General features: G+C 44.8%; 3 protein-coding genes, 3 non-coding genes and 1 pseudogene across 6 annotated transcripts; 6 read left to right on the top strand and 1 right to left on the bottom strand.

Moving 5' to 3' along the window:
- Positions 1-232: 232 nt before the first annotated feature.
- On the top strand, positions 233-4,680 carry LOC127330904 (uncharacterized). The gene is made up of 7 exons (XM_051356976.2): positions 233-580; positions 683-758; positions 1,631-1,704; positions 1,800-2,426; positions 3,044-3,189; positions 4,235-4,360; positions 4,458-4,680. Exons 1-7 carry the CDS (start codon positions 341-343, stop codon positions 4,585-4,587), a joined length of 1,419 nt encoding a protein of 472 aa, XP_051212936.1. The 5' UTR covers positions 233-340; the 3' UTR covers positions 4,588-4,680.
- Positions 4,681-8,155: 3,475 nt separating this feature from the next.
- Positions 8,156-10,979, bottom strand: LOC127329581 (ent-kaurenoic acid oxidase 1-like; annotated as a pseudogene).
- A 3,949-nt stretch (positions 10,980-14,928) lies between these two features.
- On the top strand, positions 14,929-19,380 carry LOC127330905 (uncharacterized). Its single transcript, XM_051356977.2, has 5 exons — positions 14,929-15,215; positions 15,314-15,416; positions 16,194-16,267; positions 16,372-16,992; positions 18,906-19,380. The coding sequence occupies exons 1-5, from the start codon at positions 14,997-14,999 to the stop codon at positions 19,038-19,040; spliced, it is 1,152 nt and encodes a 383-aa protein (XP_051212937.1). The 5' UTR covers positions 14,929-14,996; the 3' UTR covers positions 19,041-19,380.
- On the top strand, positions 17,785-17,891 carry LOC127337330 (small nucleolar RNA snoR103). The gene has a single exon (XR_007873741.1). It is a non-coding gene; the product is annotated as a small nucleolar RNA snoR103 (small nucleolar RNA).
- On the top strand, positions 17,960-18,066 carry LOC127337333 (small nucleolar RNA snoR103). Its single transcript, XR_007873744.1, has one exon. It is a non-coding gene; the product is annotated as a small nucleolar RNA snoR103 (small nucleolar RNA).
- Positions 18,135-18,241, top strand: LOC127337332 (small nucleolar RNA snoR103). The gene has a single exon (XR_007873743.1). It is a non-coding gene; the product is annotated as a small nucleolar RNA snoR103 (small nucleolar RNA).
- A 613-nt stretch (positions 19,381-19,993) lies between the features above and the next one.
- On the top strand, positions 19,994-21,920 carry LOC139835113 (uncharacterized). The gene is made up of 3 exons (XM_071825090.1): positions 19,994-20,108; positions 20,212-20,277; positions 21,616-21,920. The coding sequence occupies exons 1-3, from the start codon at positions 20,061-20,063 to the stop codon at positions 21,655-21,657; spliced, it is 156 nt and encodes a 51-aa protein (XP_071681191.1). The 5' UTR covers positions 19,994-20,060; the 3' UTR covers positions 21,658-21,920.
- The last annotated feature ends 1,655 nt before the right edge of the window (positions 21,921-23,575 follow it).

Here is a 23,575-nt window from a genome sequence, read left to right on the forward strand (position 1 = left end):
GTATCTCATTCTCTCTCTAAAAAGCATGCTTTTAAGGCTAAAGATCCCACTTCCTGAAGAGGAGGCTGCCTCCTCCTCCGAACCTACTTTGGACCACCCGAACCTAGCTAAAGGTGTGAGGCAGCACCTCTAGAGCAGTGCATTGGACATGCCCTTAGTCCGAAGAAACCTGGTAATAAATGGGACCTCGCCAAGAAGAAGTGGGCACGCTGGCAGACGACACTCGACACTAGTCCAACTCCAGCCGTCCCAAGCTAGCACTGTGGAGTGGAGTGTGGCACTGTGACTGCGCCGCCTCGCCTCACCCCCTCGCAGTCGCAGCCCCGGCTCCGGCCGACCAATGCCGTCTCCCAACCTCTCCACTCTTCCGTCCAATTCCAATTCCAATTCCATGGCCGTCGACGGCACCGCGGCGCCAAACGGGGAGGACGACTGGCTGCGTCTGTACGGCCGGGTCGTGGCGATTCTGCCGCAGGTGGAGGCGCTCGCCGCCGCCCGCGCGCGGCTGGAGGTCGTCAACGCGCTCCAGCACGAGTTCTGGGAGGCCCGCGACGCACTCCTCCAGCATCGCCTCCTCCAGGTGACGACCCGTCAGCGCGCTCGCCTCCCCTTCTGTCTCCTAGGGTTTCGCTCTCTCTCTCTGGGTTCCTCATGTATGTATGCTGGTTAACGGCAACGGCAGGCGGAGGAGAGCGTTAGGAGTTGGGAGGCGGCCTACATCCACCTGCAGCCCTCCGGGGATGATCAGAGGTTCGCCGGTAAGATAACCAATTCCCGCAGCTAGCTGCTACTCTGCTACACGCTGTCAGCCTGTTACACCTCGATCTTGTATTTCGATTTTGGATTCCTGCTAGCAGCATCTGGGATAGTCAATTACTCCGCATTAGTCAGCCGATTGACATTTCTAAACAATCTTGGGATTCATCCATCAACTAATTTTATGTTGGGACATAAGTTTTATCTTTGTGTGCGGAGCTCAGTGCTTATATCTGCAGATTTAGGAGCCACTTAACTCTTTTTTTTTATCACCGAATTTGATGGGAGGGGATTTGGGACACAAGCTACTGCGTAGGAAATGTTTGGAGGTTTATGTCCTCATGTGACAGTTTTGGTTGATTAAGGACTTAAGGTATTGAGTTGTGCTGCATGTTACTTTCCACTCTGCTCCACTCTAGTTTTTTTTAAATGATCCTTTGGTAATTGTGTGATCTTAGTTATTCAGTGGCAGCCACAAGCTTCTGTGGAGCCCTAAGCGTGCTGCAGACAGCCAATGAAACTTGTAACTATCAAGTAACAACTAGTTATATTACATCTTTGGAAAAAAAAAGAACAACTAGTTATATCACTGATTAGATTCCCTATTTATTTTTGTGGAATGTAGATAATTTTTTCAAACAGATCGCCCAGTGTAAATGATTTTTTGTTGCTACCGTGGATACCTAGGCATAGAACAGGCAGCCAAATGAAACCTTATAACTAATGAATTAACCAATTAATAACTAGTTATATGACTGATTAGATTTCCCTTTTTATTTTTTTATGGAATGTAGATTCTTTTTTTTTTAAAGATCATCAAGTCTTCTGAATTTATGTTGCTACTGATAGCGTTTGTTTGCTCCATCCATTGTAGAACTCCAACAGAGTGACTTGGAGGACTTAGCAACTTTTGTAGATGTTTTCGCTGCAGAAAACGCAGAATTTCAGGTGCGTACAGAAACATAAGTTGCAGCTCAGCTTGTGCATCTCGTTAGTTTCTTTACTCATGGTTTTGTGGCCTTCCTTGCTTCTTGTAATGATAGATAAAAGTGAAGGAAGTTGACGCTGGTGCAGATCATAGTCAAAATCCTGCAGACCACGAGCGCATAACAGAAGATTTAAAAGCAGAGCTACAAAAATTGAAGCAAGCTTATGAAGCCCTTTGCTCAGAGAAGGATAAGAAAGTTGCTGAAATAACTGCAGAAAGGGATTTTGTCAGGGACCAGTTTAAGACACTGGAGCGGGACTATGCTGATTTACGTAGCTACATGAACAATAAGTCTACACGAGATAGTGAGGCAGCGCTAGAGCTTCAGAAGAATGTAGAACAGTTGCAACTGGCGTCCCAAAAGAAGGATGAGGAGATTCGCAAATTGCGAGCACGAGTGAAAGCAGCCGAGGCCAAAAGGAAATTGGTACCTGAAAGTAAGCTACAAAAAATGGACTCTACTCCCAAGAAGATAGACAAAGAAATTGAGAAATGCAAGGATCGGCAACCTGAGGCAAGTAAAAAACACAAGAAAGATACGAGTGGAACACCCAAAAAAGGCTGTTCTGAAGGTCCTGCTTTAGTGGTGGAAACAAGAAATTATTCTTCTAAGCAAATGCTAACAGAAGATGGGCAACCTGAGGCTAGCCAGAAGCGCAAGTGTGCCACTTTCTTATCTAGTGTAAGTATTTCATTTCCGAATTCCAAGTTTTTGAATGGCTCATACCAGACCTTGTTATAATTGTGTGAGCCATGCCTTGCCATAAGTCAAAATGTTTTGCTTATCCAAAGTCACAGCCTGCAAGTTAGTTGCTCGCCACGGATCAGGGTTTTCCTGAGTACAACTCCATTTTGTGCTCGAGATGTACAACGATCCAAATCTATGATAAGATACATGCATGAGATGTCTTGCTGGAAACATGGACTTATAATAAATTAAGGAATTGGATTTTTTATGATATTTGATATCTATAGGGCCATTAGGAATGCACTTGTGGAGCGAGTGCTAAATTGACTAGGGTGTAGGGTATGTTTTTTAAAACCGGAGATTGGTCAACAACTCAATATTGATTGAATGATATCAATGAGAGGCATTAAAACACTATGTCGAAGGCTTTTTTAGAGATATCAAGGATTTTATCTCTGAAACTTGTGCTCATCATGATTTTTTCCCCATTTGTCTATATTTCTGTCTCTCATTTGCTGAAAAGCTTCCTTTTGGGTTGCTATTTTATTGGTCTAGCATTGGTTTTGATTTCACTGGCCATGTAAATTTACTAATTGCTATTTTGCTAATAGAATGATGGCCAGAATGGAAATGATGAGGAAACACATAGGAAAGTTTTAGAGCCTCTTAAGAAGAAGATGGTATCAGGAAAAAAGGGGGTGGAGCAAGGGGACAATAAGGCCAAAGCCGACGGAAAGGGGCACACTGAAAGCAAACGGTAAATACACTCATGAGTTAGATGAGTATATTTTTGAATGGTTTGTAGACTTAGTAGTCTTTCTTTATATCCTTGCAACTTTTTTAATGTCTTAACACCACATCAAAGTTGATATCAAATACATCAGCACTACCTGACATCTACGCATACATGCCCTTAATTACTTGCTGCACAAAACAACTTAAGCTCTTGGAAACATTTTACCCTTTAAGATATGCGTTAGACCCTTGTAGTCGTGTTCATTCGCGTAGGTGGTGAGTATGGGCAGTTGCAAAAGCAGGTGCTACTCTGCCAGCCATTCTTCCTTCATAACTGACCGAAACATGAGATGTATGAAAAGTATGCAAAAAATTAGTCCAGTTTGGTGTGAATGGGCAAATTTTATTATGAAAATAATCAGTATACAAGTGTTTATGACAGTTAGTTTGCAAATTGCAATTCATGAAAACTTGAGTACTACTGAGAAAATAGCACTACCTAGGATGCACTTGATTGCTGTCATCCCAACCTAGTAACCTACTGAAATGGAACTCACAAACACAGAGGAGAATCAGACCCACTTGTACCATGAGCAGGAATATATGCCAATCAGTAAACATTAGCAAATCTAAGTGACAGGTCACAGTTACCATGTTTTACAAATGGGGAAAGTAGCGAGCATTCATTTTAGGACATCATGTGATAAACATATATTCTGATCTTTTTGCAGAAAGTAATGCATAAATATTTCCCGGAGGATCATATCAATATTTCGATAGAGATGAGAATCTCTTAAGTTGTAGCAGAAATTAAGCAAGCTGATACAGTAAAATGATTGAATGTTTATGAATACAAGAAAGCACTTAAGAAAAATTATTACAATCATAGTTGTTCTTTCTGCAATTTTGCTGTTCTGGTTTTCTCATGGAAACGCCATGTACTTCCTGAAGCAGCATCACTGATCTTAATGCCCTTACAAGCAAACTGATACATCTTGGCTGTGATTCTTGGTTTTTGCGCAATTCTGTATTCTGATGGTGTTCCGTTTGATCCTGTTGCCCTGAAGGTCTCCGGACAAGCTGGCGATTTACAATGCACTCCTGTACCTCCGCAGCGTGAAAGATAGTTTCACGGACAAACCCGAGAAGCACAAGGAGTTCCTGGTGATCCAGAGCGAATTCGTTAGCAGGAAGTCTGTGATGCACGAGCACCTGCATCTACAAATTCTTTTTATTTTGGATTTTAACACCGTGAAAACTTCAGTTTGATCCTCTTGCTTTCTTTTGCAGGATCGGTGTCAACGCCTTTATCAGTGCCGTGGCGGTCCTGCTCGATGGGCACGCCGAACTCGTCCGTGGATTCAAGAGTTGTTTTACTTCTCCAACACAAGTATTAGGCAGTACCAACACTAAGTGTTAGGGAGTACATTGACTTCAAGGGTAAAACGGCAACAAAGGCCAATTAACTCTTGTTTGTTTCAGCACACCACTCATACTTTGGTTGCCGCCTTTTTGTCTTTTGTTCTGTCAGGTTCTGAATTTGTTTCTAGAAGTCAGAAGAATTAGCATATCTTTACTATTAAACAGCGATCCGTGGTGTCCGTACGTGGAAAAACCACTTCGTACGTCAAAAAAAACCATCGCTTCCTTCGATTGCCGCAAAAACCTGTGCTCTGGAGCGATCCCACGACAAGGAAAACCGGGAAAACCAGCTCGAGGAAAGAAAACCGGCGAAGGAACCGTTCGCACGTCCTCCTCCCGCGACTGATTCCTCTTGCCGTGTTAGCGAGGTGGTACTAAAATAGGTTGTCGTCTGTCACGTCCAGTGCTTCGCTGATGGGCCGTCCTAGGTCCGCACAGTGCATTTCCGTCCGTTGCTTCTCCTGGGCCTGGCCCAATCGCTACGTCTTTCCGCGTCAGTTGGTAGTCCTGGCAGCGCACGCTGGCACCCAAGGAGCAGGGTCCGATCCGAACGAGCCTAGCTTAGCTTAGCTACAATATACACGAGCCTAGCTTAGCTTAGGCTACAATATACACGAGCCTAGCTTAGCTTAGTTCAGTATTGTGTTATGACGTCCCTGACCAGCTCGTTGTGAGAGGATCGGTTAATTAGATTACAGCCGAGACAACGTTGAATAAACAATCAGAGGCGGTAATGGATGAGGATCGATTAATTAGGTATCACACGAGACACGTTGAAGAAACAATCAGAGGCAGCAATGGCTGAGAGTCGATTCATTAGGTTTGCCTACCTCCGGCAGCCCGCAAAGACGGCGTCTACCTAGAGCTCGCGTCCACGTGCCAGAAACTTGTGGACGAGTGGCTGGTATTGTTAAGATTCCTAGATCACAAAATGTAGCAAGTCATTTGTTAGCTGGTTAGGGATAGGGCTAGAGGGATTGTAACACTTTTTTATATGCTTAATACCATCCCTTTGCCCCCGCAAAAAAGAAAGAGGAAAAACAAACGAGGACCACAGCTGAGAAAAAATTTCATCAACAAAAAATAGGACGAGCTAAAGAGATTCCTGGGCAGCACGGACACAACGCCGATCTGATTGAGCTCGGCGATGGGCACGGCCACGACGCCGATATGATGCAGAGGCGTCTCTTTGTCGGAGTGGAGGGCGGAGGAGAATGTGGATGCAGAAGCGGCGGCGGGCAGACCAAGGGTGGCCAGAGGTTCCTTATGGACAAGTCCCCTTGATCTTCCACAGCGATAAAATTTTATGCAGTGTGCACGACAACAACAGCCGGCATTTGTTGTTCCTATCTTCCGCCTCTAATTAATTTGTTGGAGCAAGCCGTGTAAGGTAGGGGTAGAAGTGTGTCATGCGCATCCGCGTGCGGTAGTACCATGGGTGGCCGAACTTTGCCACACGCCGAGCTCCACCAGGCGCCGGATCATGACCATGTGTCCCGATCTGACAATAGTCTCGCTCATCTCTTTACATATAGCGGGACATGGCCGTGATCCAATGCGGAAGACCAAAGTGAATGCATGGTACATGCATAGCTTGATAATCTTTTTGATTTATGAGATCTATTTTTTTATTTTACACACCGCTACATGCACCTATACATGCTCACTCTGAGTTTTATGGCAAAGATATCAAACCCCGCAAGTAATTCTCTAGGTATTACTCTTATAGGTTGAGTTAAATTTTATTTTATTTGGATCAAGTGAGTAGATCAGGGTGGGCAAACACGGTGTCACGGTTTTGGTTATAGCTTAATTCAAATTTTTGTAACAAACTGCAAGTAATATGTAGGTTTGTGAAGAAAAATAAACCAGCTGCCACTAGCCCGGTTTGAACGGATTAAACGGTGTGAGTTTTGCACACCCCTATGAGTAGATAATAAGCTGATCAACTAATAGAAACGGTAGTTTCGAGTGGATTGACACCCTTCAAGTTAGCTTGGAGGATGCTGCATGGAGTGGATGCAGGTTTGCGAATTGCCTCTGCTCATTATGTGCTTCATTTATTCTCTGTGATGAATCAAACACTCCTATTTTCATCTGTTCAATTTTTGATTAAACAAATTAAATTTAGGAATAAAATAGTATATGAGGTAGTAATATATAAAATAAAAGATTAAGACCAGGCTACGTCTACAACAATTGATCGATTTTGGGAAAAAAATATTGATCACACCTTTGCTTTTCACTAAATAATTTCGAGGATTGAGCTAAAGTTTAGCGATAAAGAGATCTAAGTTGTAGTGAACAGCCGTGGTGTGAAGAGGAGAACAAATAAGGCACTATCACTTCATTTGCAACCAAAACCTGTGGATGTAGTCTGTAGACATAGTCTGTAGCGATAACAATAATGCTAGACTTACGGATTGATGTGCTTACGGAAAGGCTACGGACGAACGTGGCCGAAAATGGTTGGGTCAAATTTTATCCCTTGCTGAAAACCCGGGAACGGTTTGTATTTTCACCCTGCCGGCTCTGCCACGGTGTACATTCCGTAAGAGATTTCCGTAAAGTTTGTCCGTAGATGTAGCATTACCCGTTCGCTAATGCTGATAACCTCGCGCGCCCCTGGATCAACTCGGTTCTGTTTTTATATTTGAACAAATGAGGTACTCTCACATGTCATGCCTGAAGTGTCTTAGTAACTATGCTGATATGTTATTTCATATTCGCAGCAACGTGCGGGCATAAGGCTAGTAGTATAATATCTGTTGAGACAGTGCCTGTTTTTTACTGCATTAACAGAACTTCAGGGTGCTTTTGAAGTGTTGGTGGCTGGGCACTGCTGCAGAACGACCCCAGGATGAGGAGGGCATGAAGTAAGCAAGAGAGAAGTTTATCTAGGCAAATGGTTTGGTCTGAGGCTCCAGTTTATTTGTAGTTGTGTAGGCACTGCACATAGTATGTGGTTCCATTTTGTCAGTGAATTGAAGTTCACATGCTCCTCCCAAACTGTTGTTTCACGTCAGTGCTAGCATGGACTTACGTTTGACCATGTATGTAAGAACCTTGAAGAACTGATGCATAGTTTTTTTATAATGTAGATTCTTCGTTTTGATTCGGCAACTTATATGAAAGCTTTGATATTCAGGTTGAACTCAATGCATAGTATTCATCCTCGTGGGGTAAGCTAAACTGAATTCCGTTAGGATCGTGCTAAAGAGGAGGCATGCACAACGTGCGCTAGACTAGGCAGCTCGTCAGAGACTTGCTCAGCCGCAGAAGCGGTCTTCAGATAATGTTGTCTAACAATATTTTATATATAGTTGCTCAGTTGGTGGCGGCAGATTCCGCGCATTGTAGTTTGGATGTAGATTCAAATTAAATGCTATCTAAGAAAGTCAGCCCGAGTTTTCTTGATGCGAAATTTTCTTCTCCAACAAAAAAAAAGCACCATCCGAACTTTTCTTCTACAAAAAGCATCAAGCTCATGAAATTGGATTACATAGAGAATATGAGCAAGTCGAAATGATAGGCTAACTAGCTGCTGATCTGATATATGATCATGATTACATCCAAATTAACATACTCCATGTAGACATAGATTGGTGGCGGTAATCAAACAGTTGTACTCTTATCATTATGTAGCAAGCTTACGGAAGGCCATGGCTGCACCGTCCACTGGCTTTGGGTGCGGAAGGTAATTAGTTTCAGCGTTAGGATTCAGCAACTCCCATCTGGAATTCATAACGAATGAAAGCCACATTAATTCCAAACAGACAATACAATTGAGCAAAAAAAAAAATCTACTTCCTCTAGATCAAATTAATTGACGCATCCGTATACTATGTTCAGCAGTACAAGTGTACTACAGTACTAAGCTGCGTTTGGGCAGAGGGGAGTACTACTTGTATAGTAAAACCATATTGGCGATTAGATAAACTCTTATAGCTGGGTATCTGAATTAATATTATCTAGCTAGTACTCACTCGTAGCCGATTGAGAGGTGATGGAGCATGATGGTGAGCTGCAGCTTGGCGAGCATATTGCCGGGGCAGATCCTGTACCCGCCTCCAAACACCTGGTACGTCCCTGGCTTGGCTGGTTCCTGCATTGTCCATTATCAATTCTTCGTCAATCCTCATTAGCTAATTAATGCCAAACTTAAACAATTAGATAGAAAAGAGCATTAAGAAACTCTATTTATTCTACTTACACTCCATCTATCAGGGTTGAAGGTAAGTGGATCTGGGTAGTAGCTCGGGTCCGTGTGGAGCGACCTCACCATCACCATCACCTGCCACCCCTCTGGTATGGTGTATCCGCCGTACTCCACATCCCTCTTCGCCACTCGAGGCATCATTGACGCGATATTGGCCATGCGGATCGTCTCCTCCACTACCTTCGCCGTGTACTTCATCTTTGGGATGTCGTCGTGCGTAATAAAATACGAGCCACCTTTCGCTTTGCTCATTGCCACATTCTCCTCCTATCGATATGAAATTTTGCTTAGTCGGGACATCTCCTTGCGCTACAATATCTTAAAAGCATCTATGGTTGGAAAGGTATGGAAAATGTAGTGTAGAAAACGATTTGGTACCTTTCCGGGTCATTAATATTAAGGTTTTAAGCTAATCTTGGTTAGAAAATGCCTTACTAATGTTCATTTATGTATGATGATGTCTATGAGGTGTTAATAGGCTAGCTTTCTTTGGAGAAAAAGTTCAGCAGGAGGAACAAGTGGTTTTTTCGAGGGGTAGTATGAACCATATTATGTGGGCCGCCGCCGCCATCCCATTGGATGTGCCACTATTGTGGGTTTGAGACAAGGAGGTAGTAACCATACTATGTGGTTGGATGGTTAGGAGAGTGGTCGTATCTACATTCCAACGTATCAAAGTAATGCCGCATTAGAGACTAATACTACTCCATATTATTTTAGTATGAAAAATTGAAAATACATTCTTGTCGATTGCTACATGTATGTAGTGACTTTGTCATTTTTTTTGAATAGAACTTTATCAACTTTCAAACTCGGGTGAATCTAGTCTTTAGTAGTCGATGTATGTGTGTGGAAAGCTATGCTGTGAGCGTTGTTTCTAGAGAAGAGTTATGTGAACATTATTGGTTGATGTGTAGGAGTTTGCTTGGCCTACATAGTCAGACCACTATATGGGATAGTCAAGATATGGATGTGGCTTACCCGGAGTTTGGCAAGGGCGTCGGGGGATTTGGCAAGGTGGTACATGGCCCACATGATTGCGGTGGCAGTGGACTCGTAGCCAGCAACAATGGCAGACAAGATGTTGTCCACCACTTCATCATCGCTCAACTTCATCCCTTGCTCGTCCTCTGTTTCCATAAACCCGCTCATCACATCGTCATACTTTTTGCCCATACATTTCCTCGCCTCTATCTCCTCCCGAAACACGGTATTCAGCTTCCGGCGGCACTTGAGAGCCTCGTGGACCGCCGTCCCTGGAAAATCTACCGGCAATGCCCTCAGGCCCGCGAGCAAGCCGGTGAACCACTGGTTGATCTTATGTGTTAGAGGCGACGGCTCCATGCTTACAAACATCTTGCAAATGCTGGTGAACACCACCTGAATAATGTACCTTCATTAATTTAATTGACCGAGAAAACTATTTCTAGGTAAACATATTAGTATTACGGTAGTGCCGTATATATTAATTTAATTGAATAATGTAATGTACGTAGTAGTACTTCATTAATTCACTTACTTTTTTGGCCTCGTCGGAGGCGACGATAGTGCCCATGCCGGCCCAAGAGTTGAACGCCGCCACGATACTCGGCTGCACTACGGCGGCGATTGTCCGGAGCGAGCGAGCTAGGCCGGTTGATGGCGCCGACGATGACTCCTCTCAGCCTGGTGTGGTGGCCGCCCTCGACGACCCCGATGGCCTTGAGCCCCACCAGCTCGGGCACAGGCCACCGGACGCCGAAGGTGTCTCCCCCGGCCTGAAACACGAATTTGTTGGCCGCCGGCGCACAGACGACCACGGTGGGGGAACCGAACAGGTGCGTCCGGTACATTCCTACCTCCTCGCCGCCGTACGCGCGCCGCTTGGCGCGGATGAACTCGTCGGGGCGGCGCAGGCGCTTGAAGTACCAGAGCAGGGAGATCGTCTCGCCGAGGAAGGGCAGGCCCATGTGGCCCGGCGGGAGGCGACGGCGGACACCATTGCTGTCCTTCTTGCTGCCGTGCTTGAGGAAGAAGGCGGCGCGGTACCACGCGTCCGCCGCGTGCCAGAAGGCCAGGCAGAGCAGCGGGACGGCCCCCAGCAGGTATGCCCACGAGACTATCGTCATTGCAACCATGGATAGATCGATGATCTCTTTTTTTATATGATCTTGAATGATTCTGAGTGTGCGCAGGTGTGTATATATAAACGATTGTGGATTCCGAGTGGCCGATCCGCTGGTGTGTGCAGCCATATGGGAACAAATATATAGCTGGAACAGATGTATAGCTGGTGGCTAGAGAAATTAGCTATAGCCGACGGAACCACATGTGTCACATGCATGAGCAACCAAAAGAAAAAAAAAACTATAGCCCGCGAAACGACGCTATGTTCCCGTCAAAACCAATGTGATGATGTTAACTGTAATTATAACTGTGGATGCGTCACTCTAGTTTGTACTCCATATACTAACACTTATCTAGTGTAGTGTTTGGATTTTGGCAACACTGCCTAGATCGTTAGTTCGCTTCATTGTTCCAGCTGCCGGATACCATATATAAAATATGTGGAGACTTCTATACATAAGCGGACCCAGAATTTTTTTGAAGCCTGGGCAAATAGGCTTAGTGTGCTAATTTTGTATCAAATACATGTAAAATAGGGACGAAAATAAGCCTGTCGGTCGGCCGGAAGCCTGGGCGGCCGCCCGGGCTGGAGGGATGCTAGGTCCGCCTATGCTTCTATAGGATCTCTTCATCGACGTACATCTACAAAAAAAAAAAAAAATCATCTCAAAACTCAATCTACATTTAGAGAAACAGAAAGATAAATTCTTGCGAATAGTATTTCACACTATTCACTCTCAAATATATATCCTTTTGGGCTCTCTAAATGTAGGCCGAATTTGAAGCAACAATTTTTTGGTGTCCCATATATAACACAGATGTATGTTTTCAATTATTAAGAGAATATTTGAACATATTTTTCGCTTTCAAAAGAATAGATCCCGTAGATCCTTTCTAAAACAAGATCCTACACAAGTTGTGCCGTATAAAATCTTATATATTGCCATGAAAAACAGAGAATTGATGTTACATGGTGCATGCTCGCGAATAGAAACAAATTGTATAGAAAAAATGCGCTACAACTGCAGTGCAACTCACAACCTTTTTTCCGTTGACCGTTCGCCGTTGTTGTTTGCGGCTACAAATTTAAATAATCCGTCAAAAAGTAGGCCAAAAAAGAACCTAAAACATGAAAACGCAATTGCACTTACTGGTTGAGTTGACCACCCCTTTAGGATGTCGTAGGATCCAGGCACCGCCCGAAGATTAGCACTCCAGGTGGCCCAACCACCAAGGTACCTAGTTAGGACAACGGTGAGGTGTACCGACTTGAGAAAGGCGCTGAGAGGCTCTGTTTCCACTGCCGGTAGGGGTGCGGTTTGCAAGTTGGAAGCAACTTCGCTGCCAACCCTCCACATGCGGCGACCCCGCAGCCACCTTGACGGGCTAGCCGAGCACTGCACGTTGGCGATCCCCTTCTTCACTTTTTCTTCCTTCGTCCCGTCGTCGACTAATTCCACGCATCCCACTCATCTTTGGACACTGTCGTGGTCTCGCCGGAGAGGCTCCTCTCCCGCGTCCCCTCTAGCACCCCGCGCCTGCCATTAGTCTCTTCTGTAAGTTTTCTATGAAGCACATGCCTTTGTCTCGAGCTGGTTGCATGTTAAATAGATAGCTAGTGACTTGGAGTATACACACAATTTGTTACATCACTTGAGGAGACATAGAAGTCAACGTTGACATGACCGATCACGATATAAGGCGGGAAGCAACTGAGCTGAATATGGCCATGACATGGGAGGCAACTGAGCGGAATATGGCGATGGTGGCAAGCCGAGAAGGAGACAAGCACCAGTGAGGGATACACACCCGTTAGGGCTTGTTTGGTTGCAGCCCATCCCGGAGGGTTCCCTCCTTTTCCCCGGCCTCCCATTTATGGGTGGGGGATACACACTCATGAGGGAATGAAATCCGCTTGACCATCGAGTTTAGAGGGATGCTCACCCCTATGGTCCACCCGAGAACTCAAGATAGCAGACTGCAAAGGACCTAAGAGCAAGTTTAACATATCTCATATATTCAAACTTTTAAAGCACATACTACCTCTGCTTAGAAATTTAATCATTTTAAAAACTAATTAAATTTATATTTTGAAACGAAGGTAATATAAAAGCAGCTGAAAAAAACATTTGAAGGTAAATGAAAACCGGAAAACAACGGTTGTTTCCTCCCGTCTCTTTCCCTGGTTCTCCCCTGCTGCCTAGGCGATTTACACAAAAATAACCCTTTGTTGCAACTATAGCACAGACTGACCCTCCGGGCAAACTATTTCACCCATCTAACCCTTTTGTGTGGCGCCCCTCCCATGGGCGCCACACATGGCAGTGTGGCGCCTGTACCTGCGGCGCCACTCTCCCAGCCGACGTGGCGCCCTCGACGCTGAGCTGGTGCGCCGATCCGACGTGGCAGCATGTGTGGCGCCCATGGGAGGGGCGCCACACTACTCTTTATATATAATGTCTGTCTAGAGATAACAGAAGACTGTGGTAGCTCAATTGGATGAAGCCTTTGCTTCCCAACCCGAGGTCTTGAGTTCGAACCTCCACACCACCCTAATTTATTTTTATGCCTCTTCAATGTTTCACCCATATAGTACATGTTATTTTCACATTTAATTTATTTCACATTGTCTATTTATGTTTTTTTCTTTTCATTCTCTTGTGTAGTATGTAAATACAACCTCTGTTCCATGAAACATTAGATTTGTCTATATTTGGATGTGTCTAGAGAGTACTAAAAATATCTCATTAAAACCTTGTGAAATTTCATGTAGATTAGATTTAATTTTGCACAATGCCCACTAATGATTAGGACTAAATGAAGGAGCTGCTTCGGGTATGAAAAGAAAAAAAAACTGGAAAAAACAGCAACCAGAAAGAGAATCAGTTGAAACGGACGTGCTCAACTGGAACCAAAATCAAAATCTGACTTGAGGCCAAATCAAAAATCAGCTAGCTGATAATTAGGCACTAGCAAAGAACTTGGTGAAGGAAGCAATGGGCCAATGTACGTGTACCTGGCTAATGCATCGGCGCTTAAAGATCATGGCGATATAACAATACATCTAACCCTAGTTAGCTGCACATGGGGAGCTAGCTAGCTTCTGCATTATACCATCCCTGCCATTGCCAACTTGCATGCGAGCTAGTGAGGTCACGGGGTGCGTTGAGCCTCGAATTAGACAGGGCGACACAATTATGCATGAGGGCTAATTAACACAATGATTAGGCCGTGGTCAGAAGGGACACGCTAAAAAAAGGAGCAGGCTTGCACAAAGGCACCAGCAGAGATGAGATGAGTGCTTCTAGGCGTCTTCAAGCCAGTTGTTGCTGCTAGCAGTCATTTCTGAATCTCTTTGGCCGATAGATAGGTTGAGGTAGGTGCAAAAGATGACATGAGCAGGATGCAGCATACATTTGGGAACCAGAAAGCAACACTCACTGGTAGTTGACAAGCGTGATGCAGTGATGCATCGCACAATCGCCACCATTTTTGGAAATTATTCGCCAAACCTACTCCCTAATCACGTGAAAGATAAAAAAAAACTCTACAAAACAGTACGAGGCTAGATTTCATGTTTTAAACATACTACAATGTCTAGCATAATTTTAAAAAATAAAAATAAATTTGGGTGGTGTGGAGGTTCGAACCCAAGACCTCGGGTTGGGAAGCAAAGACTTCATCCAATTGAGCTACCACAGTCTTCTGTTATCTCTAGACAGACATTATATATAAAGAGTAGTGTGGCGCCCCTCCCATGGGCGCCACACATGCTGCCACGTCGGATCGGCGCACCAGCTCAGCGTCGAGGGCGCCATGTCGGCTGGGAGAGTGGCGCCGCAGGCACGGGCGCCACACTGCCATGTGTGGCGCCCATGGGAGGGGCGCCACACAAAAGGGTTAGATGGGTGAAATAGTTTGCCCGGAGGGTCAGTCTGTGTTATAGTTGCAACAAAGGGTTATTTTTGTGTAAATCGCCTGCTGCCTAGGCTCCTCACCAATTCATTTTGCCGCACACGAGATCGAAACGGTAAAGACCGAAATACCCAAACGGTCATCTCCCTCCCACACTCCCCGACCCCATGTCCGCCGCCGCCGCCGCCGCCGCCTCGCCGGCGTCGGAGGGCGGCGGCCGAGCCGAGTGGCTGCGCGTCTACGACCGGATGGTGGCCATCCTCCGCAAGAACCACCGGCACGTCGAGGCGCTGCTCGCCGACCGGTCCCGCCTCGAGGCGCTCCTCAGGGTCCAGCACGACTTCTGGCTCGCCCGCCACGGCCTCCTCCGGGGCCGCCTCAACGAGGTAATGTCCTGGCCGGATCTCCCCCTTCCTTTAGATAGAAGCTCTTCTTTCTCTCCCCGCTCGGCCGGCGGCTGACGCTGGCTAGGGTTTCGCTGCAGACGCGGACGGCGGAGGCGTGCCTGCGGAGGTGCGACGCGGCGAAGCTGGAGCTGCTCCTCGGGGTCAAGTTCCGGAAGCTGCGGCGCTACCAGATCCACGCCGGTAAGAAGAGACCCTCCCCACCCTCGCCCGCCTGTTCTTGTGGGGATCTTTCGTCGATTTGCTGAAAGAATTCGACAGCTGAGGGTTCGTTTTAGGGATTTAGGTGGCCCTAGGTGCAAAGTTTGCATCTTTTTGGCCTTGTTTGGGCTCCGGGCTGGGGATGGGAGGTTTGTGCGCTGCGGATTGATGTTTTTTTGTTTCTCAGGGCTACTACCTCTGCCAAATGTCTCCATCTTTATTTGTGGTCACTGTAGGATGCTTGGGTTAGTGTGACTTTCCTAGTGCTACTTTGCTGCTACCAGCGGAAAATACATCATCTTTCTGTTCAATGTGAAATGCCTGATGTGAAATTTGTCACACTTGCCTGTGCATTGATAAGATCTGTTAAACTTTATATTGTTCAGAGCTAATGTAATGGATCAAAAATCTTGGTCCATTTTGTGTTCTGCGCTACACAGAAATTCGAGAACTTTGATGGTAACTGAATCTGTATGTTAATTTCTGGACTTCAAAAGTTGTTAATCATGCAACAAGTACCCGCATTATTGCATTGTTGAACATCAAACCAGTATTCCAATGCTGATATTTTCTGATGTATCTACAGCTCATTACTCCATACACATTCATCAACAACCGTGATTCCTGGTGATAGTTACCCACCTATAATGACCACTACTGTTTTGCTTTTCAATCCATTTAGAATAGTATTTTCCTGAATGGCGATAATATTATGTTGCTACTGTACACTGATATCATCGCCTTTTGTGCTCAATGTAGACCACCAAGATGAGGACTTGGAAGATTTTAAAACGTATGCCGTAGCTTTGGCTGAAGAAAACGCTAAACTGAAGGTACTTACCGATTTGCGTCACTTAGTCCTCACAAGAATGGAGTACAACTTCTCCATCTCATTACCTATCGTTCCGTGTCTGCTCTTTTTTCTTCTTAATTTTAGTTAAAACTGAAGGAAGTTGAAAGTTCTCCTGAGCTTAGTGAGAACACTGGAGAACATGAGCACAGTGGACGAGATTGGAGAGCTGAGATAAGGGAGTTAAAAATAGCATACAAGAACCTGAGCTCAGAGAAGAATAAGGAAGTTTCTGCATTGGCTGCTCAAAAGGATTTTGTGTGGCACCAGTTCAAGACGATGGAGAAGGAGTACGGCTCGCTCCTTAAGAAGAAGACAACAGAGGCAGCACAGGCTACTGAAGCAGCACAAAGGCTTCAGCAGAAGGTGGAAAAGCTGCAAGCGGCTGCCCAAAAGAAGGATGATGATATTGGTAGATTACAAGCAGAAGCTAATGGTGCTAAAAAGGTGATACTGGTTCTGGAGGATAAGCTACAAAAACTGCACTCCTTGGCCAGTGAGAAAGATGGAGAAATCCAGAAGGTCAAGGGTGGGCACCTACAGGCCAGTCAAAAGCGAAAGCAGGATATCAGTGGGACACATAGAAAGTCTAGGTCCGAAGGTCATTCTCAACGCGGCAAATCCAAAAATAATGCTCGGAGGAAAATGGTAGAAGAAGATCAACCTGAGACCAGTCAGAAGCGTCAGTGTGCGTCTTCCTTATCAAATGTAAGTAGTCCATGCCCAAGTATATCATTCATGTAGTAACATGCTCCAGTGATAACCTAGACTGCAAGCTTCTATTATAGAAGTAGTAATGTTTACTTTTCCTATGGCTGTAACAGCATTTGATTGTAATGTCTTGTTGGCAAGCTGCACAAGTTGCATAAGCTGATGTAAGTTAAGCGAGTATTGTTTGAGTCGTAGGGGCTCATAAAGGACCATTGCATATACACTCTTACCGACAAGACAAAACTGGAGAAAACATGCTTCTGACCTACCAGGTTATCACTTTCGATCTAATGGGGTAACCTTGTAACGCTAGTTTGTTCATCTATATGCATAAACAAGCCTAACATGCAAAAAGAGACATACTATCATTTCATAACTTTTCTCATCAGTTACAGTGTCCTAATTCATATGCTGCATGAGTTGTAATCAGCTCTTCATACATAGTATAATTTGTAATTTTCTTACGGTAGTGTAACAATTTTTGATCAATAACTCTAATGTCTAATTAGAGCAGCATGAGTTCTATCTTGCTATAATTATGGAAAAAAGTAAAATTAATAGATTTTAGGTGAGCATTTGGCGAACGGTTGTTTCAGCTAGCACACATGCATTCAAGGACACTAAGAAGTGGCCAAATATGTTCCTTGACTACCATCTATAACCTTGTACTGCTGGTTTGTGCATTTCTATGTAAAAACAACACCTACCCTGCAAAGAGTAGAACAGCAAATCAATATTCATCTTATGTCACTAACTTTTTTGCTCATCTATGTCCTAATTCTTGGTAGGCCGCATTAGTTGCGTCCTGCTGTAAATATGGACAAAGAATAAGGTTGATGGAATTTAGGTGAGCATCATGTGAGTCGTAGATGCTCATAAAGGACCATCACATATACACTTGGGAGACTAATAGGACATGTCACTGCAACACTTCTTGCTCATCCGTGTCCTTATTCTTGGTGGGCCGCATGAGTTGCGCCCTGCTGTAAATATGGACACATAATAAGGTTTATGGAATTTAGATGAGCATCATTTGAGTTGTAGATGCTCATAAAGGACCATCGCAGATAGACTTGGGAGACTAATAGTAGGACATGTCACTGAGACTTTTTGCTCATCTATGTCCTAATTCTTGGCAGGCACATGAGTTGCAGCCTGCTGTAAATATGGACACATAGTAAGGTTGATGGAATTTAGATGAGCATCATGTGAGCCGTAGATGCTCATAAAGGACCATCACAGATTCACAGATACACTTGGGATGCCAGGAGTAGGATACTAGGATGACAGCATGTCGTTCTCGGTACCAGTATTTCATCCTCGCATTATAATGCCGTAATTCTTGGTGGGGGCTGCATGAGTTGTATCTTGCTGTAAATGTGGACGAATAGTGAAGTTATGGAAAGTTGGAAACTAGGCGAGTGTTCTGCAAGTTTTTAATGCAGATAGTTTTCTTGAGACTATAGAGAAACCTTTGTTTCCGAACATCTCGGCAATCACAATCAAAGCTTTAACTATATCATGGTCAAGATCCTTTCATATATAGTTCTGTTGAAACCCTTATGGAACACATACAAATTTTTCCATTGAGCTATTGTAGGTTGAGGATAATTACACCTTGGAGGTGTCCTCTTGCTTGATTCAGTTGCATAACCTGTTTCTGAAGTTGCATTATAGTTAGCTATTTTGAATGATATTTAGGGAGTTGTCCTTCTCTTGTTATTGTCATGAAGGATGAAACCTGTTTAGGCTCCTCTAGCAGACATAGTTTTAGTTTGTTCAAGGAAGCTAACATGTGCCGAGTCATCACCATTCTGCTTTTCTCTAATTGCTGAAGATCTTCTTGGGCTTTTAGTTTGTTCAAGGAAGCTAACAACATGTGCTGACATAATGCCAATTGCTGCATGCAGGGTCTGGCCCTCGGACGTTGCTCGTCGAGGATGCAGCTGAAACCTGCTGGGTCGCCTGCGCTTCAGCAGGTACTCTTCCACTCCAGTTTCAAGGTCCCAAAGCTGAAGACCCCTCCAGCTCCTCCTCCACTGTAGCCTGATCTGATGGTACCCTGACTGACATGGTGTGTGCAGCTGCAGTTAGACACCACCCGCCGCAACGACGGTGTAATTTAGGTGATCAGGTTAAGCTTATCCCCACTCAAAGCGGCGGCTGTGTCTGTAATTTATTCTTGCCCTTTATTTTGGAAGTAGTCCTTTTGTAGTAACATATTTTGCGGAGCCCGCCCAGTGGACGAACCGGTGAGCTGAGTGACTGACAGTGTGTGTATATTGATTAACCATGTAATGTAATTTGTGCCAAGTCAGCTAGTGTCAGATTGGTTGGTTGTATGACATTATTTTGTTGATGATTGTAGAGAATGTGTCCATTTTTTTGTTTTTGCAAAAAAGTTTCCACTGTTTTATGTAGCCAGTTAGATTTGTCCTATCATTCGGCAGGGTGAATTTTTGTTTTGTCCGTAGAAAATTGGTGTTATTTCCGCTTTGGGTGAATGCTGAAACCTGCTGAGGGAGCTCCTATGATACATTCGGCGGTCTTGATTCTCTTGTAAAACCGAGATAGCAGGTTTCCCTCTGTCCAAAATACGTTATGGCAGTCCTTGTTATAGCCGTATATTTTTTTGTTATGGGACAGGCATATTTGAAGGAGAAGTTAGATAACACGGCAATAATTTGTAGCCAGCGGTTTTATTAACTCTATAAATTTCTCCATCTCAAAAAATATAGTAGTACTAAGAATTTATGTAAATTCAGATAGTAGTAGTAGTCGGGTGGAGAAAATTGCTTGTTCGCGTCCGTGTTGTTCCCCGAGTCCCGTGCCTTTCTTGAGCTCCAAGAAGAAAACCCCTCTCCGTCTCCGACCACTTTCCCCAGCCAATGACACGCGGGGCCCGCCCGCAGCTCTCCGTCCTCCACACGACTCCACTACAGTCCCTTATAAGGCCCGGCCCACCCTACCGCTCTCCTCTTCATCGATCGTCATCGTCTTCCGTCTCCCTAGCCTCCCCCACCGAGACCCCCTTCCTCTTCCTCCCGGATCCCGCCGCCGCCGACATGCCGTTCGTCCCGGGACCCTACTCCGGCGTCAGCACCCTCGCCCTCGTAATCGTCCACGCACCAGCCTGACCCAATCTCTCGCTTCATCCGCGACCGACCTCGATAGATCGGATCTGACTGGCCCTCTTTTTCGTCGTGTTGGTTGCAGGTGGCTAGGGTGTCGGCCCTCGGCATCGGCGTCGTCTACGGCTCCGTCAAGCTCGGCATCCTCAAGGTAACGACGCAAGGCCCAATCTCCCCATCCGCGATTCCTTGCGATCGATCAACTGTGCTAGCTTTAACGATGGAGTGGCATGTCCTCGGTGCCCCCTTCTTGCTCTGCTGTGTCCGTAGGGTTTGGACTTAGAGGTTTTGGCTGGTCGCGGTTCTAGGGTTGGATTGGTATCTGAAGTTATTAGTCTAATGTTTTGGATAAGCTGCAGCGTCGATAATGTCGGTGGTTGATTTGTTTCGTGTTAGCCTGGATGACACCGTACTACATGCTATAGGGGCATAAACACTTGTGCTGTCACACCAATTTCGGCCGATAGTTGCTCGTCTGCCTGTAACCAGATTGGCATGCTTAGTTGATTTAGTTCCTTCTATATGATTATGAAGCATCACTAACTAGTTCTGAACAACATATGACTTGCTTTATTCCTTCAATTTGTATCTGTGTGGTGTCTTACCCTAGTGGTTTGTTCTGCCGTTATGTGACGATTACTATCTAAAGCGATAGTTATTGGGACACAGCTTAAAATTGCTGGGATGCATGCCAATGCTCTGTGATTTCTGTTCGTGTCTTTGGCATGTGTACAAGACCTGTAGGTTTGCATTCAGCTAGGACTCATGGTGTTAAAAATATTTTTGTAAACCTACTCCCTCCGGTTGGGAAAAATCGATGTGGACGCTAGCTACAATCCCACGTTGATTACATCCGATAGGAGGTACTAGTTCTCTAAGTGTATCCTTGGATACTTCTTGTTATTGGTAATGCATGCAACTACTCTTTCCTGCGAGTAGATTCATGTATTTTGTTTATTACCTCCTGTCCAGGACATGTGAAGATCGATTGAATTCCTATGTTTTAGTCAACAACATGTGATTGGAAACACTTGGTGGAAAACAATTTATTGATTGACAACACGATTTATTTCATACGTTGCTCGTAATATCTAACTAATTTAAGGAGACCAAATAAATGCCCTTATCTCATAAATCTGAGATGATCTGCTATGATTGTACATATGTTTAGCTCCACATTGCTGATTCTTAGGATTCCTAGTTTTACGTAAATCTTGATCAGAGATTTGATATTAGACCCAGTACTCTCTAGATCATGCAATTACTTCTGTTTATTAGCAACTAACAAAACCTGCTTGTATGAAGGTTGTCTTGGTCAAATTCTTTTATCTCTCTGTAATGTTAGATGTTACTGAATTGGATGCCGAAACATCAGCATATAATAATTTTTTTATATATATTCTACCCTGGTTACACCTATCTGGTACTTCAATTTATTCATCTTGTTGGTAGTTTCTTACTGTTCGTTATATATTTGCTTGCTCTCCAGGCGACCAAACCCCACAAGGAGGAGGCAGCTGCTCACCACTGAGGGCATGGATGCTAGGCGGTAGCTCCAATCGGAATGACCCAGTAGATTTCGCAATGTAACTGCTCCTACATACACACATGCAGTTTATGATTTGTGGACCTCTTGTCTGAAACCCCGGGAGTTAAGTCTTTTTAGTTTTGTTTTCTGGAGATAATAATTTCCTCGGTTGGATGACATGAAATCAGGAAGAGAAATTTGAATTGTTACTTTGATGTGTTGGAAACTGGAATCCTGCTGTGGTATTATTAGAGTGATGATTTTACGTGGGTTTACTTTTGTCTTCGACAAGCAGGTAGGGCTGGCTGTGGATATTAATTATATCGGGTGCCTGAAAGAACAACTGCAGTGTATCCTGACAGTAAATATTGCACACCGGGCACAAGCTACTACTCCCTCCATTTTTTAAAAAAGCTTCGCAAACTTTTCTAGATACGGATGAATCTACAGTTAAAACATGTTTATATACCTCTGTATCTAGACAAAGTTGGGAATTTCTTTTAGAAACTGGTATGGTACATTTAGAGAACTCGGACAAAGTTTTCACCTTCGCCGACCATACTGGATTTATCATCGAAGCTCCTTGTCTTGTGATGATGCCCAAAAGTTTCCTACCCGACCTGGCGTAGTTCCATGAAACCAGATCAATGAGTTCTGAAGAGTTGCCATCTTCCTAGATGGACTGCTAGAATCCATGGGTCTTCCCATATATATACATATATTTATCTTGCCCAGCAGGCATTAGCCCTTGCGTTGAGCCAGGCCTTGGAGGTCATGACTGAGTCTCAAGCCGCCATGGTTAAAAGGGACGAGAAGAGGCTGCTGAAAAAAGAGGTCTCTAATGCCATCTACCTCAACTCACCAAAAAGGCCATTGAGATTCAAAGGATGGACGTCGAGGCCAAAATTGCATATATTGAGGCAAAACGGCTTGACGCCGAGGCTAGAAGGAAGAGCGCGGATGCCAAGATCCAGGCAGAGGACACAAGGAGCATTCTGGCTGACTTGGCCACCATAGACAACGACACCAGGGCTTGGTTTCTGAAGAAACGCGCTGAAATCCGCGCGTCACACGTCTGATTTGCCAGGCCCATGTCAAGCACAATGGCTTCCCTTTGGACTATATTTGCTGTTTTGGCCATGTTGTGTCACTTTTTGAGTATATTTTGAGACATACCATGTGCACAGTCTAATTGATTTATTTGAGACCTAAATTTGAGCCAATATGATGACCATAATTTGTTGCAATTTACTTGTTTGTGCTGTTTTGGGAGATTTAAAAAAAACCGGACGGACAAAATGCGTTGACCTGCTGGAGATATCCCTCGGTGCAAACGGATACCTGAACATTTTCATGTCCGTGGGTCGATGCAAACGAACACGCAAGGCTAATTTAGAGGTCTGAAATATATCGCCGCCGTTAGTTGGAGACGCGGTAAGGCTTCTGGTGAGCGACATCAATGCGTCGCGTCTGGCCACGGTGCCAAGGCAGGCAGTGGCACATGAGTGTCACTACTCACACGTACCTTAGTACTAGTGCAATAGTGTGTGTGTGGCTCACTCGCTGTGATGTGCGGTGGTGAGTGGGAGAGATCGTCGTAGAGATGCCCGAAGAAGAAGAAGAGGGGAATGAAACCGAGTCGCTGTTGTTGCCGGCCTCTACCCTTGGCAGGCCACGATGAGTGGGAGCATGTGGTGTCTCCACGTGACGCTGCTCCTCTGCTAGGACCACGTCACAGTGCAAAGGCCCACCTTGCAGGGCAAAGAACGTGACACAGCCGGGGACAACTTGGGTGAGATCTTACTTAGTTACTTTAGATAGGATCTATGAGATCAATTTTTCGAAGAGAAAATACATGTTCAAAAACTCTCAAAAAAAATGAACAACATACATCTATGTTATATATGCAACACCAAAAAAT

The sequence above is a fragment of the Lolium perenne genome, chromosome 2, assembly GCF_019359855.2.
Source record: "Lolium perenne isolate Kyuss_39 chromosome 2, Kyuss_2.0, whole genome shotgun sequence".
Classification (NCBI taxonomy): Eukaryota; Viridiplantae; Streptophyta; class Magnoliopsida; order Poales; family Poaceae; genus Lolium; species Lolium perenne.

Coding starts and splice junctions, on each gene's coding strand:
- LOC127330904 (XM_051356976.2), top strand. CDS start 341: ATGCCGTCTCCCAACCTCTCCACTCTTCCGTCCAATTCCAATTCCAAT. Junction 759..1,630: donor GGATGATCAGAGGTTCGCCG/GTAAGATAACCA, acceptor CATCCATTGTAG/AACTCCAACAGAGTGACTTG. Junction 1,705..1,799: donor CAGAAAACGCAGAATTTCAG/GTGCGTACAGAA, acceptor TTGTAATGATAG/ATAAAAGTGAAGGAAGTTGA.
- LOC127330905 (XM_051356977.2), top strand. CDS start 14,997: ATGTCCGCCGCCGCCGCCGCCGCCGCCTCGCCGGCGTCGGAGGGCGGC. Junction 15,417..16,193: donor GCGCTACCAGATCCACGCCG/GTAAGAAGAGAC, acceptor TGCTCAATGTAG/ACCACCAAGATGAGGACTTG. Junction 16,993..18,905: donor GTGCGTCTTCCTTATCAAAT/GTAAGTAGTCCA, acceptor TGCTGCATGCAG/GGTCTGGCCCTCGGACGTTG.
- LOC139835113 (XM_071825090.1), top strand. CDS start 20,061: ATGCCGTTCGTCCCGGGACCCTACTCCGGCGTCAGCACCCTCGCCCTC. Junction 20,109..20,211: donor GCGTCAGCACCCTCGCCCTC/GTAATCGTCCAC, acceptor TGTTGGTTGCAG/GTGGCTAGGGTGTCGGCCCT. Junction 20,278..21,615: donor TCAAGCTCGGCATCCTCAAG/GTAACGACGCAA, acceptor CTTGCTCTCCAG/GCGACCAAACCCCACAAGGA.